The 20,586-nt window shown below is 38.3% G+C and overlaps 1 protein-coding gene across 1 annotated transcript in view; it reads right to left on the bottom strand.

Annotated features, from left to right (window-relative positions):
* LOC106090115 (uncharacterized) overlaps positions 1–20,410 on the bottom strand; it is a 28,464-nt gene extending 8,054 nt beyond the window's left edge. The window contains exon 1 of the mRNA XM_059360616.1: positions 20,225–20,410. Within this exon, the coding sequence (XP_059216599.1) occupies positions 20,225–20,375 (151 nt within the window). The 5' untranslated portion in view covers positions 20,376–20,410. The remainder of the gene's footprint in view (positions 1–20,224) is intronic.
* Between the last annotated feature and the right edge of the window lie 176 nt (positions 20,411–20,586).

Raw genomic sequence — 20,586 nt, forward strand, 5'->3', positions numbered from 1 at the left:
TTTGTCCTGCCCTATACATTTAAGCACATTGTTGAGACTCTTTAAAGGGTTTTTTATTGTTTTGTTTTTCTATGTGAAGAAAAAAAAAAACAAAAACCAAAACACACTTGGTCTAAGCTGGAAGTACAAACCCAATAACAAAATGAAGTTATTTTGTGACCAAATAAAAGAAGCTCAAAAACAGACGTCGATTATCACCAAGAGTGGCTACAGAATGTCAAAATACTTAACTTTTTTGTTATCGCTTTTTCACCAAACAAATTTCGTTAAACGTATTTTATTACTATTATTGGATTGGTTATAGATGTTAGGGTTCATATATTCTAGACATCGCAAGGGAAATTAAATCATTTATGTTTGTTTCTCCTTCGAGATGAGCTTATGGTCGGCGATTTTTTCAATGTAAAAGGAAAGCCAGTGATCACAACACACAAATCACTATGGGACGCGTTTCTTCCACAGGAATAGGAGAGGGAAGATGCCTTCTAGTTCCGTTGAACCATCCAGATCGCTTTAAAAAGCCCAACAACTTGCGAATGTTCACATCCGCTAGACAAGATCTTAATGAAATGAGAATGTAAAGTTCTGTAGTCTCTTCTTCCTCGACATCTTCACAGTTTCTGCAAAAGTCGTTAATTGCAACCTTCAGTATGTCAGCATGTTCTCCCTTTCGACAGGGAAGTGACACAATGGACTGAGACGTCTGTTCTAGCCAGCGACAGCAAAGCGATAGACCTCTTCAAGTATATATTAGGCCACATAACTTTGGAACATTCACTAGCCCTGAATCTAAAGGCTTAAGGCCTTATTCACAAAACCTAATGAAGACTTAAAATAGGTTTATTGGCGGTTCTATAAAGGAAATCTGTCAAGTAAGCATTCATTTTTGTGAATACTGGTGTAAGCTTATGTAAGCCACACCAAATGAAAAATTGATACCAACGGTATTAATTCACGGTGTTGCTGAAATTGGTATAAATTTTTCTTTTGCTACTGGAATGTGCAAGGAAGCTCCTAGTCTCGCAAGCTCGTCTGCTCTAAAATTCTCCGGGATATCTCTGTGGCACGGAACCCAGAAAAAGTGATGTTTTAGCCATTCAGCCATCTTGTTGAGAGATCTGTGATAGCCGAGGGCGGTTTTTGAACTCCGAAATGAGAAGATAATTATGTCAATCGTCGTTTTGCTATTATATCTTAGCGATTTCGCAACTTCTTTAATTGCAAGGATCTCCGTACAGAAGTCTATGTAACTTCTATTACCAGGGATAATGTAGTTCCAATCGGTTGTATCATTTTATTAAAAAAGCGTCCCAGGAAATGTGTCATCTATACTGCCTGGAACATCGGGCATTGTATGAAAGATAACACAGTGTTCGTAGCCGCTACATGAACAAAGAAAAAGCATTCTTAGCCTCATAGCAGTGGTCGCAACAATTTGTCTAGCCATAATGTCAAGAAGTATTAGTGCATCAGATGGTGTATTCAGTGCATTAGATGGCGTCGTCCTCAGTGATGCTCAAATAAGCCATCCTTTGGATCCGGCTGAGTAGTGAATAGTAGATGTACTTGTGAAGCGTCGTCCACCAGACGAAAACACAATATACAGTTATGAAGTCTAGCAATCCCCACATGCCACAGCAATCTGCGATAAAGTCAAAAGTAGAAACAAGGTCCTCAAGTCACTTGCTGGCAGCACTTGGGGTGCAGACAAAGAAACCTTGTTGACCACGTACAAAGCAATTGGCCGGTCTGCGGTAAGTTATACAGCGCCAGTGTGGTCTCATCAACTTTGTGACACGCAATGGAATAATATTCAGATCTGTCAGAATGCCGCCCTCCGAACTGCAACGGGCTGTCTCCTCAATTCTCATGTGGACCACCTCCATCAGGAGCCAAAGTTCCTACCAGTGCGAAGACATAACTATAACATGCTGTCCAAGCAATACCTTTTGGGCTGTTATCGCAGAAACCATCCAAATCATCATCTTGTGGATAGATATCCACCGCCCAGAAGCCTACATGATCTAGAGCGTGAGGTTCAGCGCTACAAGAGGGAACCTCTAGATCTAGCGACATATCAAGCGGGTCTAAACAACATTCATGCAGACACGGTAGCAGATGCAATAATTGGCTACCGGGTAAATGTTGTCCTTGGAGAACGACCGCCACCCATTGCACCCGAAGAAATCGACCTCCCCCGGCAAACTAGAGTAGTTTTGGCTCAATTACGTTCTGGTAGATGCAGCCGCTTCAATTCCCACAGAGCTAGGATTGATGCCCACTTGCAAGATGTATGTCCCGATTGTAACCAGGGACCGCACGATACACGTCACCTGTTATCCTGCCCGGCCAGACCCACTCGACTCGGACCCAGATTCCTGTGGACCCACCCCATCTTAGTCGCAGAGTTCCTGGGTCTTGACACTTAACAGAATCAAGCAGGCGAAAGATAGAACACAATAAACTGCTACAACAACAACATGAAGTCTAGCAACTGCAGTCTACACCTAATGCATGATACGCGGCTTAAACCCACAACTTTTGCCAATGGCTCTCTCGCATGGGTATAGGATAGGAATTGTCTTTCTTGCCTTTTCGAAAATGTTCGATTTGAAGTTCAATTTCCTGTCCAGAAAAACACCCAAGCATTTTGCGCTTTTAGTTAATGGAAAATTCTCTCTCCTTCCAAGGAGACAGGTACCATTGTAGGTAAGTTGCATTTCCTGCTGAAAAGAACTACTTCTGTCTTACACGAACTTACGCCTAGCACAATTTCGGTAGCTCACTTGGCTGTGGCACCTTGAGTTTTCTGAAGTATATCTCTAAGAATGTGGAAACCTTTCCCCTAACCGCAACAGCCTCGTCAACAGCATACATGACCACTTTTTCACCTTTTTATTCTAATTAGGAACACCTCCTTGAGGCGTTTCTCTGCTGACCCATCTTTTTAGATATACAGAAAGCTTACCGAAATTCATCTCTTAGTATGTAAGATATTAATAAACTTTCTTACGGTAGTGTGGATGCCTAGAAACTCCAGCGCCTTTATAATTGAAGTTGGTTTTACATTATTGAAGGCACCTTCAATGTCAAGAAATGTTACCATTGTATTTCCCTTGACAGTGAGAAAACCCTCTATGTAGACGACTAGGTCGTGAAGGGCTGTTTCCGTGGACTCGCCTTTCCTATATGCATGCTGTTGCCGAGACAGGAAATCTCCAGGAATCTTTGCCTTAAGATATGGCTCTATCAACCTCTCTAGAGTATTCCACATAAAGGATAACAGACTAATGGAACGAAAATCTTCCGCCTTCGTGTGGTATGGTTTCCTGCTTTTTGAATGAAAATGACTTTAGTGTACCTACATCTCCCAGGTATATGCGATATGCTGATACAAACAGAATATATCTCCTTAAGCTAAGAGCAAGTCTGTCGGACAGAAGCTAGTAATTCAACCGGTGATACATCATCAGGGCCATCATCGCAGTTCTGCGATCCACCATGGCGCTCGCATGTCCGACGCTGGGCTCTAGGACATGCTAACAAAAACGAGTCATTGAGGCCGCTTGACCATTATGTCTATGTCTTCCACAGTTTTCACTTCCTTTTCTGGTCTAGAAGGGATAGTCGTGCTAAAAGTGTGCCGAAATGTATCCCAATCCGACTTTCTTCTGTTTAGCCAAGGGATCACTTTTGCAGTATTTTCTCCAAGGCTGAAACTAATATAACGATGGACAGAGAAGGTGTGATCATCCAACACTTCCCAGTCACATACTCTTTCGCTGATATTCTCTGATAAAAAGGTAACACCTCCTGCATTTTCCTGGTAATAAAGGTCGGTCTATTTCCCTTGTTACAAATCGCCAGATTGCAACTTATTGTTCAATCCAACTGGATGACCCACCCACACAGGACTTGTCGTATCCCTTTTCGACGTCGTGGCGGGGGATTTCCAGTCTCTTACAGTCCAAAAAACTTTAGAGATGTTGTCGATAGTTCCTCATATAAGCGTTCGGCAACAACTGCTGAGTCGTCTCCTGATTCCCCAACCCTACAGCTTCTATACACCTTCAGTGTAGCACTGTGGCACATTGAAAAGGTCGGTAGGACCGGATCGTGATAGTCAATTGTCTTACTGAAGAGAAGTAAGAAGTAGATCAATATAGCTTTCGATAATATAATGGGACACATAGGGCAATGAAGGCTTGTGGGGAAGATGATGAGACTCATGCTCCATGGAGTTTTGGTCACAATAATAAATTATGTGTGTTTCAATTATTCTTCAAAACCACGCGTCTTAAAGGACATTTGTTGGTCGCCGATTCAAGAAAATATTAGAAGAATTTCTAAGTACGATAGGTCTAGCTCATTGTTACCAACACCTTGAAAACTTAGGTTGCAAGATATAATAGAGTATCTGGCTACTATTGTGAATTCAATATATATGGTTTAAAGGGAAGCTGTCCCAAACTTCCGATAGCGGTAATGCTCCTATACGAGAAGCTTAATTGTAATTATATTTGTCAACCAGTTGCTTTTGAACTATTTAACTCTCTGGTACGCTTTTTTATAGGAGTCGTTAATTTCCCATAATATTTTGCTAAATCTCAGGCATTGTCAACCAGTCCCATCAATGTCATAGTTATCGAGTAAATATTAAAAAAAAAAAAACGTAAAAGCGTGCTATGTTCGGCCGGGCCGAATCTTATATACCCTCCACCATGGATCGCATTTGTCGAGTCCTTTTTCCGGCATCTCTTCTTAGGCAAAAAAGGATATAAGAAAAGAGTTTCTCTGCTATTAAAACGATATCAAGATATGGTCCGGTTCGGACCACAATTAAATTATATGTTGGAGACCAGTGTAAAATTTCAGCCAATTCGTATAAGAATTGCGCCCATTGGGGCTCACGAAGTAAAATAGAGAGAACGATTTATATGGGATCTGTATCGGGCTATAGACCAATTCAGACCATAATAAACACGTTTGTTGATGGTCATGAGAGGATCCGTCGTACACAATTTCAGGCATATCGGATAATAATTGCGACCTCTAGGGGTCAAGAAGTCAAGATCCCAGATCGGTTTATATGGCAGCTATATCAGGTTATGGACCGATTTCAACCATACTTGGCACAGTTGTTGGATATCATAACGAAATACTTAGTGCAAAAATTCATTAAAATCGGATAAGAATTGTGCCCTCTAGAGGGTCAAGAAGTCAAGACCCAAGATCGGTTTATATGGCAGCTATATCAGGTTATGGACCGATTTAAACCATACTTAGCACAGTTATTGGGTATCATAACAAAACACGTCGTGCGAAATTCCATTCCAATCGGATAAGAATTGCGCCCTCTAGAGGCTCAAGAAGTCAAGACCCAAGATCGGTTTATATGGCAGCTATATCAGGTTATGGACCGATTTGAACCATACTTGGCACTGTTGTTGGATATAATAACAAAACACGTCGTGCAAAATTTCATTTCAATCGGATAAGAATTGCGCACTCTAGAGGCTCAAGAAGTCAAGACCCAAGATCGGTTTATATGGCAGCAATATCAGGTTATGAACCGATTGGAACCATACTTAGCAGATTTATTGATATCATAACCAAACACGTCGTGCAAAATTTCATTCTGATCGAATAAGAATTGCGCCCTCTAGAGGCTCAAGAAGTCAAGACCCCAGACCGGTTTATATGGCAGCTATATCAGGTTATAAACCGATTTGAACCATACTTGGCATAGTTGTTTGATATCGTAACAAAACGCGTCGTGCAAAATTTCATTCCAATCGGATAAGAATTGCGCACTCTAGACGCTCAAGAAGTCAAGACCCCAGATCGGTTTATATGGCAGCTACATCAGGTTATGGACCGATTTGAACCATACTTGGCACAGTTGTTGGATATAATAACAAAACACGTCGTGCAAAATTTCCTTCCAATCGGATAAGAATTGCGCACTCTAGAGGCTCAAGAAGTCAAGACCCAAGATCGGTTTATATGGCAGCTATATCAGGTTATGAACCGATTTGAACCATACTTGGCACAGTTGTTGGATATCATAACAAAACACGTCGTGGAAAATTTCATCCCAATCGGATAAGTATTGGGCACTCTAGAGGCTCAATAAGTCAAGACCCAAGATCGGTTTTTATGGCAGCTATATCAAAACATGGACCGATATGGCCCATTTACAATACCAACCGACCTACACTAATAAGAAGTATTTGTGCAAAATTTCAAGCGGCTAGCTTTGTTCCTTCGGAAGTTAGCGTGCTTTCGACAGACAGACGGACGGACGGACGGGCGGATGGATGGACGGACGGACGGACGGACGGACATGGCTAGATCGACATAAAATTTCACGACGATCAAGAATATATATACTTTATGGGGTCTCAGACGAATATTTCGAGTAGTTACAATCAGAATGACGAAATTAGTATACCCCCATCTTATGGTGGAGGGTATAAAAATAAATAAATAAATAAAAGCAAGTAAAAGCGTGCTATGTTCGGCCGGGCCGAGTTGTCGAGTTCTTTTCCCGGAATCTCTTTATAACCAAACAAAGTATGACGGATAAGAATTGGTATGCTGTATGATCTGTATCAAGTTATGGACCGCTGCGGACCACACTTGATTTGGATGTTGCTCGGATAAGGATTGCGCCCTATAGGGGCTCAAGAAGTAAAATTGGGACATCGATTTATATGGTAGCTATATCAGGTTAATGACCGATGTAGACCTTTTTTGCTACGTATGTTTAAGTTGATAGAAGAAGCCATTTTATCGGATAAGAATTAAATCGTGTAAAGGCTCAAGAAGTATAATCAGGAGATCGGTTTACATGGCAGCTATATCAGATTATAGACCATACTTAGCACAGCTCTTGGAAATCGTAACAATACAATCCGTGCAACATTTCACACAAATCTGATAAAAATTGCGCCCTCTAGAGGCTCAAGAAGTCAAGACCCTAGACGGCTAAATCCACCTAAAATGTCAAGACGATCAAGAATATATATACTTTGTAAGTCAATGTTTGTGTGATCTATATTTCGATGTGTTACAAACGAAATGACGCAATTGGTATACCCGCCTTCCTATAGTTGAGGGTATAACAAATCAAGTTTTGCCAATATCGCAAATTAATTACAGATTTTGTTGACTAATCATTGTGAAAAAATGATAAAACAAACGATAACACTTAGAAACGGCCGAGCCGATTCTTGGCAACCCACCGCGTAAAATTCCGCTAAGAAATTTACACAAAATAAATTTAGTTTAAGGGTATAATTTTACTCTACGTACCAAATTTCTGCCAAACCAGGCAACTATTAAAGCTTCAAGGAACCGAAGAAGGATAATCGACAGATCGGTTTATATGGAAGCAATAATAGGTGCATGATTTCAGCCAAATCTGACAAAAACTGCTGCTTCTAAGGACTCATGATATCAAATCCGGAGATCGGTTCAAATGCGAGCTCAAGGATGATTTTTAAGAGTTATAGGAAAGTGTTTCAAAAAAACAAAAACACACAAAGTTTAAAAGAAGGCATGAAATCTTTATTTGAATCGACAGCGGTGGTTGCAGCAGTTTTTCTAGCCACAGTGTCCTCAGGCATTAGGTGTAGCATTAAATTCAATAATTCAGACGGTGTCGTCTTCAGTGCGGCAGTGATGCACGAACAAACCATCCTTTGGATCCGGCTGAGTACTGAACAGTAGGTGGACTTTTGACGCCGTCCACCAGACTACAACACCTTATAAAGGGTGATTTTTCATGAGGTACAGAAAAGTTTTCAAAAAAAAAAACAAGTAAAAAGGCGTTAAGTTCGGCCGGGCCGAACTTTGGATACCCACCACCTCGGGTATATATGTAATCCACCTTTCATTAAAATTCGGTGAAAATTTCATACCTTATGACCCATATCAGTTATATCAAAACATGTTCCGATTTGGACCAAATACTAATAAGTACAGTAGCTATATCTAAAAATTAACCGATCTGAACCATATACGACACGGATGTTGAAAAGCCTAACATAAGTTACTATATAAAATTTCAGTGAAATCGGATTATAAATGCGCTTTTTATGGGGCAAAGACTTTTTTATGGGGCAAAACATAGATATCGGTCTATATGGCAGTTATATCTAAATTTGGACCGATCTGTGCGATATTGCAGATGTATGTCAAGGGGCTTAACTTAACTCACTTTACCAAATTTCGGGGACATCGGACAATAAATGAGCATTTTATGGGCCCAAAACCTTAAATCAAGAAATCGGTCTATATAGCAGCTATATCCAAATCTGAAACGATCTGGGCCAAATTGAAGAAAGATGTCGAAGGGCCTAACAAAACTCACTGTCCCAAATTTCAGCAAAATCGCGTAATAAATGTGGCTTTTATGGGCCTAACACCGTAAATCGGAGGATCGGTCTATATGGCAGCTATATCCAAATCTGAACCGATCTGGGCCAAATTGACAAAGGATGTCGAAGGGCCTAACACAACTCACTGTGCCAAATTTCAGCAAAATCGGGTAATAAATGTGGCTTTTATGGGCCTAACACCATAAATGGAGGATCGGTCTATATGGCAGCTATATCCAAATCTGAACCGATCTGGGCCAAATTAACAAAGGATGTCGAAGGGCCTAACACAACTCACTGTCCCGATTTTCAGCGGAATCGGATAAAAAATGTGGCTTTTATGGCCCTTAGACCCTAAATCGGAGGGTCGGTCTATATGGCAGCTATATCCAAATCTGGACCGATCTGAGCCAAATTGACGAAGGATGTCGAAGGGCCTAACAAAACTCACTTTTCCAAATTTCAGCAAAATCGGATAATAAATGTGGCTTTTATGGGCCTAAGACCCTAAATCGGCGGATCGGTCTATATGGGGGCTATATCAAGATATAGTCCGATATAGCCCATCTTCGAACTTAACCTGCTTATGGACAAAAAAAGAATCTGTGCAAAATTTCAGCTCAATATCTCAATTTTTAAAGACTGTAGCGTGATTTCAACAGACAGACGGACAGACGGACAGACGGACAGACGGACGGACATGCCTAGATCGTCTTAGATTTTTACGCTGATCAAGAATATATATACTTTATAGGGTCGGAAATGGATATTTCGATGTGTTGCAAACGGAATGACAAAATGAATATACCCCCATCCTTCGGTGGTGGGTATAAAAATCATAAAATTCAGAAAAATTCATGAAATCTTTATTTGAATCTACAGTACGGTCCATATAATTTACTGTTTGAAGATTATTTCATGCAAATGTCTACCGTGACTACGCCTCAAATGGTCCATCCGCTTGGTCCAATATTTCGGCCGGTATCTCACGAATAAATGCTTCAATATTGTCTTTCAATGCGCCCATTGAAGCGGGCTTGTTTATATAAACAAGAGCTTGAACATAGCCCCACAAAAAATAGTCTAAAAGCGTTAAATAGCAAGATCTAGGCATCCAATTGACCTGTCCCAATCGTGAAATAAAATGTTTGAACCAACTCGCTACTCAATAAGCCCATTGTTGCTCGTGCTGTGTTGAAGCCTCATGTCATGCAAGTCAAGCTCTCGCATTTTGGGCAAAAAGAATTGTATCATCACACGGTATCGCTCACCATTCACAGCTACGTTATGATTCGCATCATCTTTGAAGAAGTAGGGACCAATGATGCTACCAGCCCATAAACATAAACAAACTGTGACTTTTCATGAATGCATTGGTACCTCTTGTAATTCTTCTGGCTGATTTTCACTCTAAATACGACAATTCTGTTTATTTAACAGAGCACGGATTTTGATAATAAAATTCAATAATTTGCAAGCGTAGTTCTTTGATTCATGGTTAAATCATAGACCAAACTGAAGATGTTTGACAGTGAAACAAAACACGAAACGTGAGTGAGCTGTTTAAACCAAAAAGATAATATCTACAAAATCACCCTTTATATCACCCTATCGTGATTTCGACAGACGGACGGACTGACATTGCTAGATCAATTCAGAATGTTGAGACGATCCAGAATATATATAGTTTATAGGGTCACAGATCAATATTTCAAGGTTTTACAAACGGAATGACTAGATTAGTATACCCCCATCCTATGGCGGTGGGTATAAATGAAGCGAAATGACACATTAAATATTTTTTTTGTTTTCAGTATCATTAATTACTCAACCATGAGTCAAAACCTTGTGTTTTCAAAGCCCTTAATTGCCTCATTGTGTATTTAAATACAACAACATGCGAAGAACGACACGCAATGGGATGGGGAAAAAATTATGTGGAATTTAGTCTGCCATTTTCGAACGGATAAAGAAATCATCATGAAATTTTACACGGTTATAGCTAAGGTGTTAACCTGCTTATGTGCAAAACTTCATTCAAAATTTATAACCTCCACCCTACAAAATTTTGTTTCGGGCTGCCAAAAGCAAAGCAAAGTGCTCAAAAAGCCCACCAAAAAACATGCTTTGATGTGCGGGATATCTTTTATAGTGTCCAAGAAATTCGACAATTTTTTTTTTTAATTTTTCGTAGATACTCGACACTTATTTTGTTGCTTATGAAGACATTTCTAAATGGATTTTAATTTTTTTATACTGAAAAGCTGTTAAAATTTATTTTACTATATATTTTTGGAATTTTTTGTTCAAAAAACTTAGTTTCATTGTTTGATCTCTATAAAGAATATTTGACTTTACACTCTCAATTTTGCGTATTGTACTGTAAAGAGGACTGGATTTAGATGCGATGGATAATTTTTATAAATTGAGTAAACTCTTGTATGAGATATGTGAAGCACAATAGTGACATTCTTAGAGTTATCAAAACGCAAAGCTGCAATCCCCAACTTTTAACATATTTTCATTAGACCAAGTGGGCCCTAGTTACATGGAAATAGTTTTTGCGCCATTCAAGGATTGAGGTCTCGAAGGCCATTTTATAAAAAAAATCCCAAATTTGCTAATGTCGTTCCCTAGTATGGGATTTTGGGTATTTCCGTCAAGAAATGTGGGCAAAATTTATTTAAACAAATATTTATCTACAAAATAATGTAAAAATTTTATATAGTGTATCTGGTATGGCTGGCCAATGAGTTCATTATTTACGTTATTATTTTTCTCAAAGGGGGAAAGAGTCGAGCTAATTTAACCAAGGAAATGAACATGAATCACAAGAAATGATGGATTTTTATTGATGACTGAAAAGATATTGCCTGACAACTGATTGGACTTTGAAAACGTTTCTTAGGTGGAAAGTCTTAATATCAGTACAATAATGTTGCTCTCTATCTTTCCGTATATCGAGCCTACAGTTCGTAGCATATTAATTTGTAGCGTTGAAATTAAGTCAACATCCTAATTTAGAATATGGAGACTTTAAGTTTGCTACCACAAGCTAATCCTTAATCCTCTTTTATGACAATTTCAATTTGAATTTTTGTTTTAACAAAATTGTATATTTTGTGCCCATTTTGGGATTTACTCAAATTATACGATACTAACTTTGTATTTTGTTTTCAAATTGATCAATTTGATAGGGTGCACGTACTGATCTTGTCAAATATATATATATATATATATATATATATATATATATATATTTCGGATCCTCGTAAAATTCTAAGACGAATTAACGATGTCCGTGTGTCTGTCCGTCCGTCTGTTGTAATCACTTTACAGCCTTCAAAAATTGGGTCTGAAGCGAATAAAAGCTTTATTGTGTATCCGATTTCGCTGAAATTTGAAACAGTAAGTAGTTGTAGGCCACCCGCCATCCATCCCAAATATTCTAAAAATCGGACTGTTTTTATATATAGCTGTCATATAGACCGATCTCCCAATAAAGCGTCTGAAGCTCATAAAAGCTTTATTTATTGCTCGAGTTTTTTGAAATTTGAAATACAAAATTGAACAGTGACTTATATTTATTAGACCACTCAATGTCCGTGCCGAATTTGGGTGCATAAGTTATCCAATTTTTACCGGATTGTGACGAAAGGTGATTTACATATATACCCGAGATGGTGGGTATCCAAAGATCGGCCCGGCCGAATTTAATGCCTTTTTAATTGTTATTTGTTGGAAAATATTATAAAATTATAACATTATATTTTATGACTAATATCTCTTACTGTTATGCATATATTTTTGATTCATAAAATTATTTTTACCGAGGCTTACCTTGTATTGACTTATAGATTTAGATTGATTGCAAAATCTAAAATATTTAGTTTTTATACCATCCACCATAGGATGGGGGTATACTAATTTCGTCATTCTGTTTGTAACACCTCGAAATATGCGTCTAAGACCCCATAAAGTATATATATTCTTAATCGTCATGTCATTTTAAGTCGATCTAGCCATGTCCGTCCGTCTGTCCGTCCGTCCGTCTGTCTGTCGAAAGCACACTAACTTTCGAAGGAGTAAAGCTAGCCGCTTGAAATTTTGCACAAATACTTTTTATTAGTGTAGGTCCATGTCTTGATATGTCCGGTCCATGTTTTGATATTGCTGCCGTATAAACCGATCTTGGGTCCTGACTTCTTGAGCCTCTAGAGGGCGCAATTCTCGTCCAATTTAACTGAAATTGCACGTGAAATGCACGTGGTGTTTTGGTAGCACTTCCAACAACTACGATAAGTATGGTTTAAATCGGTCAATGTTTTAATATAGCTGCCATTTAAACCGATCTTGGGTCTTGACTTCTTGAGCCTCTATTCGCAATTCTCGTCCGATTTAACTGGAATTTTGCACGTAGTGTTTTGGTATCACTTTTAACAACTGTGCTAAGTTTGATTCAAATTTGTTTATAATCTGGTATAGCTGTCATATAAACCGATCTTGGATCTTAACTTCTTGAGCCAATAGAGCGCGCAATTCTCATCCGATTTGGCTGAAATTTTGCATGAGGTGTTTTGTAATGACTTCCTGTGATAAGTATGGCGTAAATCGGTATAAAACCTGATATAGCTGCCATATAAACCAATCTGGGATCTTGACTTCCTGAACCTCTAGAAACACAATTCCTATCCGATTTGGCTGAAATTTTGTACAACGGTTTCTCTCATGACCTTCAACATACGTGTCTAATGGTCCTAATCGATCAATAGCTGGATACAGCTCCCATATAATCCTATCTCCTGATTTTGCTTCTTGAGCCCCTAAAAGGCGCAATTCTTATCTGAATGAACTGAAATATTACACAATGACTTCTACAATGTTCAGCATTCATTTATGGTCCGAATCGAACTATAACTTGATATAGCTCCAATAGCATAACAGTTCTTATTCAGTATTCTATGTTTGTCTAAAAAGAGATACCGCGCATAGAACTCGACAAATGCGATCAATGGTGGAGGGTATATAAGATTCGGCCTGGCTGAACTTAGCACGCTCTTACTTGTTATTTATCATATTACCATATCCGATTATTCAATCAAAAGTTGTGCGGGTTAGAAATAGTAATAACAAGTGAAAGCGTACTAAGTTCGGCCTGGCCGAATCTTATATACCCCCCACCATGGGTCGCAATTGTCGAATTCTTTTTCCGGCATTTCTTCTTAGGCAAAAAAGGATATAAGAAAATATTTGCTCTTCTATTAGAGCGATATCAAGATATGGTCCGGTTTGGACCACAACTTAATTATATGTGTAAAATCTCAGCCAATTCGAATAAGAATTGAGCCCTTTGGGGTCTCAAAAAATAAAATATAGAGATCGATTTATATGGGAGCTGCATCAGACTACAGACCGATTCAGACCATAATAAACACGTATGTTGATGGTTATGAGAGGAACCGTCGTACAAAATTCCAGGCAAATCAGATAATAATTGCGACCGCTAGAGGCTCAAGGATTCCAGATCCCAGATCGGTTTACTTGGCAGCTATATCAGGATATGAACCGATTTGAAACTTATTTGACACAGTTGTTGGAAGTAAGAATAAAATATGTCATGCAAAATTTCAGCCATATCGGATAGGAATTGCGCCCTCTAGAAGCTCAAGAAGTCAAGACCCAAGATCGGCTTATATGACAGCTATATCAGGTTATGAACCGATTTAAACCATACATGGCACAGTTGTTGGATATCATATCAGAACATATCGTGCGAAATTTCATTCCAATAGGATAAGAATTGCGCACTCTAGAGGCTCAAGAAGTCAAGACCCAAGATCGGTTTATATGACAGCTATATCAGATTATGGACCGATTTGAACCGTACTTGGCACAGTTGTTGGATATCATAACAAAACACGTCGTGCCAAAATTCATTTAAATCGGATAAGAATTACGCCATCTAGAGGCTCAAGAAGCCAAGACCCAAGATCGGTTTATATGGCAGCTATATCAGGTTATAAACCGATTTGAACCATACTTGGCACAGTTGTTGGATATCATAGCAAAACACGTCGTGCAAAATTTCATTCAAATCGGATAAGAATTGCGCACTCTAGAGGCTCAAGAAGTCAAGACCCAAGATCGGTTTATATGGCAGCTATATCGAAACATGGACCGATATGGCCCATTTACAATACCGACCGACCTACACTAATAAGAAGTATTTGTGCAAAATTGCAAGCGGCTAGCTTTACTCCTTCGGAAGTTAGCGTGCTTTCGACAGACAGACGGACGGACATGGCTAGATCGACATAAAATGTCACGACGATCAAGAATATATATACTTTATGGGGTCTCAGACGAATATTTCGAGTAGTTACAATCAGAATGACGAAATTAGTATACCCCCCATCCTATGGTAGAGGGTATAAAAATAATGGTGATTTGTCTGCTGTTATTTAAAATCTTTATAAACATTTTAAATTGTAGATATTTTCATTAGTTTGTACTCCGATAATTTTTATACCCTCCACCATAAGATGGGGAGGGTATAACCTAATATAGCTGCCATATAAACCATAACCTAATATAGCTGCCATATAAACCGATCTTGGGTCTTGACTTCTTGACTTCTTGAGCCTCTAGAGTGCGCAATTCTTACCCGATCAGAATAAAATTTCGCACGACGTGTTTTGTTATGATACCCAACAAGTGTGCCAAGTATGGTTTAAATCGGTCCATGTTTTGATATAGCTGCCATATAAACCGATCTTGGGTCTTGACTTCTTGAGCCTCTAGAGGGCACAGTTCTTATCCAATTTGAATGAATTTTTGCACGAAGTATTTGGTTATGATATCCAACAAATGTACCAAGTATGGTTGAAATCGGTCCATAACCTGATATAGCTGTCATATAAACAGATCTGGGGATTTGACTTCTTGAGCTTCTAGAGGGCGCAATTCCTATCCGATTTGGCTGAAATTTTGCATGACGTATTTTAGTTTTACTTTCCATAACCTAATATAGCTGCCATATAAACCGATCTTGGGTCTTGACTTCTTGACTTCTTGAGCCTCTAGAGTGCGCAATTCTTACCCGATCAGAATAAAATTTCGCACGACGTGTTTTGTTATGATACCCAACAAGTGTGCCAAGTATGGTTTAAATCGGTCCATGTTTTGATATAGCTGCCATATAAACCGATCTTGGGTCTTGACTTCTTGAGCCTCTAGAGGGCACAGTTCTTATCCAATTTGAATGAATTTTTGCACGAAGTATTTGGTTATGATATCCAACAAATGTACCAAGTATGGTTGAAATCGGTCCATAACCTGATATAGCTGTCATATAAACAGATCTGGGGATTTGACTTCTTGAGCTTCTAGAGGGCGCAATTCCTATCCGATTTGGCTGAAATTTTGCATGACGTATTTTATTTTTACTTTCAACAACTGTGTCAAATAAGGTTCAAATCGGTTCATAACCTGATATAGCTGCCATGTAAACCGATCTAGGATCTTGACTTCTTGACCCCTAGAAGTCGCAATTATTATCCGATATGCCTGAAATTTTGTACGACGGATCCTCTCATGACCATCATCAAACGTGTTTATTATGGTCTGAATCGGTCTATAGCCCGATACAGATCCCATAAAAATCGTTCTCTCTATTTTACTTCGTGAGCCCCAATGGGCGCAATTCTTATACGAATTGGCTGAAATTTTACACAGGTCTCCAACATATAATTTAATTGTGGTCCGAACCGGACCATATCTTGATATCGTTTTAATAGCAGAGCAACTCTTTTCTTATATCCTTTTTTGCCTAAGAAGAGATGCCGGAAAAAGGACTCGACAAATGCGATCCATGGTGGAGGGTATATAAGATTCGGCCCGGCCGAACTTAGCACGTTTTTACTTGTTCAAATTAACTGTCGGTCCCACTAACTTTGAGTCACTGATGTAAAAGTATTTTTGAATTTTTTTGGGCTACAGAAAAATGTTGCTGTCTTAGCAAAAAATTACAGCTGTCCAATTTTAAATAAAGTTTTTGTTGTAACATTTTTACAGATTTACCTAGCAAATTTCTCTTAGTGTAGCTCACGTTTAAACTGACTTCTCGATTAGTTTTCTTCCGTCCTTAGAGGCTTGTTTCAGCCTATTTTATACACATGCCCTGAAATCATAGATATAGCCCTTGCATAAAACGATCCCATGATATGATTGAAAGTACAAATATTTATGTGAAAAATGTATTACATTGCATAACCATTTATTTGATCTTTTCATTTTTATGCATCTTTTATTATTTCTACTTCTTTCACACTTCTCCAATTGTGACAGTGTGCCTCAATTCCTACATTAAAATACCACCTGATTTGAGAGCATACAAAATATTTAGTTAATCGTTATTTTTTTTACCCGTTAGTCGTGAGCCACCGTTTGGCAGAGGTTAGCATGCCCCCCCATGACGCTGAACGTCTGGGTTCGAATCCTGGCGAGAACATCAGAAAAAATGTTCAGCGGCTGTTATCCCTTCCGCTCCTAATACTGGCTAGCTATACCCTTAAAAAATGGTATGGCAGCCATATCAAAAACGTCTTCCCAAAGAGGTGTCGCATTGCGGCACGCCGTTCGGACTCGGCTATAAAATGGAGACCTCTTTTCATTGAGCTTAAAACTTGAATCGGTCTGCACTCAATGATATGTGAGACATTTGACCCCTGTTCCTTAATGAAATGTTCATGGAAAAATTTGTATTTGTTAGTTGTGAGCGTACCGTGAGTCGTGATTTTCTCTTGAGTCTTGATAAGTGTCGTGAGCATGATTTCACTCACTCACGCTCACGCACGAAGAATTTTGAATGCAACCACATCATGCACGATCACGTGATTGGATTTGGTTCTTACTCACGAATCACGTGATTCACGATTTATACAACAACTCACGACTTTCGTGCACACCTCTAAATAGGTACAAAAACTGATATAAACATTCATACAAAACCAGTAAGGAAAGTCAAAAATATATAATATAATACCCTACACCACCGAGTCTACCTACTACATTTAATATATTGTATATAGAACTTATCTCAAAATCTAGTCAGACTTTAATTTTGCATACCCATTGAAATATTGAATGGAACCTTCTAAGATTTTCTTACGATAAGACAAAAATTGTGGATTTCTACAGCCTTAAAAGGCCATATTGGATAAAAGATAGGGAGCGATATCTAAATCTCTGCCGATTTTGATGAAATTTTTCATACATACTAGGACATCAAATAAAGGGCGATTTTTTAAGAGCTATAGGACAGATTTAAAAAAACATGAAATTAAGAAAAATGCATTAAATAGCATGGTTCATAGTATGGTCCATATAATTTAATCTTTGAAGATTTCATGTTAATGTTGACCGTAACTGCGCCACAAATGGCCCATCCGCTTAGTCCAATTGTGGCCTACCCTTTCCAACATTTCGGCCTATATCCCACGAATAAATGCTTCAATGTTGTCTTCCATCGCGTCAATTGAAGCGGGATTGTCTGTATAGACATGAACTTTAACATAACCACACAAAAATAGTCTGAAGGCGTTAAATCGCACGATCTAGAAGGCAAATTGACCGGTCCCGAACGTGAAATAAAATGTTTGAACGCACTCGCTACTCAGTTAGTCCATTGTTACTCGTACTGTGTGGCATGTGCCACCGTCTTGTTGAAACCACATGTCATGCAAGTGAAGCTCTTGCAAAAAAAAAAGTTGGATATCACGATAGCACTCACCATTCACAGTTACGTAACGATTCGAATCATCTTTGAAGAAGTACGGTCCAATGATGCCACCAGCCCATAAACCGCACCAAACTATGAGTTCTTCTGGATGCATCTTCACTCCAAAATCAAAAAAATCTGCTTATTTACGTACACATTCGTCGCTCAATAGAAAAAACGCGTGATGAACTTTTTTAAAAAAGCACTCATTTTGATAATGAAATGCAATAATTTCCAAACGTTGTTCGGTTTGTTCGTTGTTTGGTTAAATTGTAGACCAAACTGAAAATGTTTGACAGTTAAACAAGAATCGAAACGTGCGTGAGCTGTTTAATCCAGTATTGCCAAAAAGATAATGACTAAAAAAAAATCACCCTTAAGAACATCTTACGCCAAATATTGTAAAAATCTGAACAAAATTGTGGCTTCTATATATAAATATATCAGGACCGATTTTAATGAAATTTTGCACACGTATTGGGACGTCAAATAAACGTCTCGTTTTGTAAAGATCGGACCAATCTCAAATGAAAGATATATCAGGGTGCTATATATAAATCTAAACCGAGTTTTATAAAATGTTGCACTCGTATTTGGACTTCAAATAAAACACCCCGTGCTAAATCTTGTTAGGATCGCACTAAAATTGTTACATCTAAATCCTAAAAAAGGTCATATCGGACATATCTAAATCTGAACCATTTTTAATGAAATTTTGCACTCATAGTAGGACGTCAAATAAAACATCTCGTGCTAAATTTTGTAAAGATAGGGCCAAAATTTTGGCTGCAGCAGCCTTAAAATTCAATATCGGATGAAAGTTACATGTGGGAGCTATATCTAAATTTTGACCGATTTTGTTCAAAATCAATTGCGTTCGTCCTTGGGCCAAGGAAGAGGCATTTGCAAAATTGCATGGCAATCGGACAAAAAATGTGACTGTACCTTGATCACAAGAATACACGGATAGACAGACAGACGGACATAGCTAAAATGAATCAGGAAGTGATTCTAAGGCGATCGATATACTCATCAATCTAGGTCTAGCTCTTCTCCTTCTTAGCGTTGCAAACAAATGCACAGACTTATAATACCTTGTACCAAAGCAGTGGTGAAGGAAAAAAATCCATGGTTATTTCTTGTTATGATCTGCGATTATCCTCATTTAGTTTCTGTCTATAAGAAGAAACCGCAAATGAGATTGTGTTTAGCGGTCTTCTCTTAATGATCGGAATTTCTTTTTTTACGAAATAATGTTCTCTTATTTGGTTACAGTAAACTTATTTTTCTTTTTCTTTTTATACCTCTCACCATGTAACCATGTAACACATCGAAATAATGATCTGAGACCCAACAAAGTATTTACATTCATGATCGTCTTCACATTATAAGGCGATTTAGCCATGACCGTTGGTATGTCTGTCGCTCAAAAGCACGCCAGATTTCGGTGAAGTAAAGCTAGGTGCTTAAAATTTTGTAAAAATATTTTCTATTAACGTAGGTCGGTTGGGATTATAAATGAGCCACATAGGTGCACGTTTTGATATACAATAGTTGCCATAGAAACCGATCTCGGATCTTTAGTTTTTGAGCCTCTACAAGGCACAATTACTATCCGATTTGGTTGAATTTTTACATAGGGGTATTAAGTTTTGACTTCAAACCACTGAGCTAAGTATGGACCAAATCGGTGCATAACCTAATGTTTTAGTAGTTGCCACATAAAACAAACTTCAAATTTAATTTAACATCTTGAGTCTCGGCACAATTACTATAGGATTTGGCTAAAATTATACACGTGGTATGCGGTCTATAAAGTTATTAACGATTCGCACATTTTAATATTTAATACTAAAAACATGTCTTTGATTCTATTTAGAATAGGAAGCTACACTATTATCTTTTTAGAAAGTTAAGACAAAATCTTGAAGTTTGTGCACTTTTTTTAGAGTGGGTACATCCAGAGGTTTAAGATAATTAAAGTTTAATTTTCCCAACTCTATAATACCTTTTCTTTTGTGTTTTAGTTTCGTTTTTGTAAGTTCAATTCTAAAACTCATACCTGCTCCAGCAGAATTTGATTGAGGTTTATTTCGATGATTCCTCATAAGCCATCCTTCGGAATTTTCTACCGTTTCTAAAGCTGGAAAAGTTGGAATCGACGTTGGTGCCGGATATGTGGGAGGACCGCTTTGTTTTGTTTCGCTCCACATAGTTAAAAAAATGTCAAAAATATTATTAAAATATTTCGTTGATTTAATTGTTGACGACGCTCCCACACAACGTTTTTGTATTTACTGATTAGAGCACATATCGTTGTTGTTCAAAAAAACAGTAAAGCACTTCCATTAGCGTAATCAGTTGGGGCTCATACTGACCACCAAATTTTAAGGGGTATACCAAAAATTGTCACTACCCCTGCTA

The sequence above is a fragment of the Stomoxys calcitrans genome, chromosome 1, assembly GCF_963082655.1.
Source record: "Stomoxys calcitrans chromosome 1, idStoCalc2.1, whole genome shotgun sequence".
NCBI lineage: Eukaryota > Metazoa > Arthropoda > Insecta > Diptera > Muscidae > Stomoxys > Stomoxys calcitrans.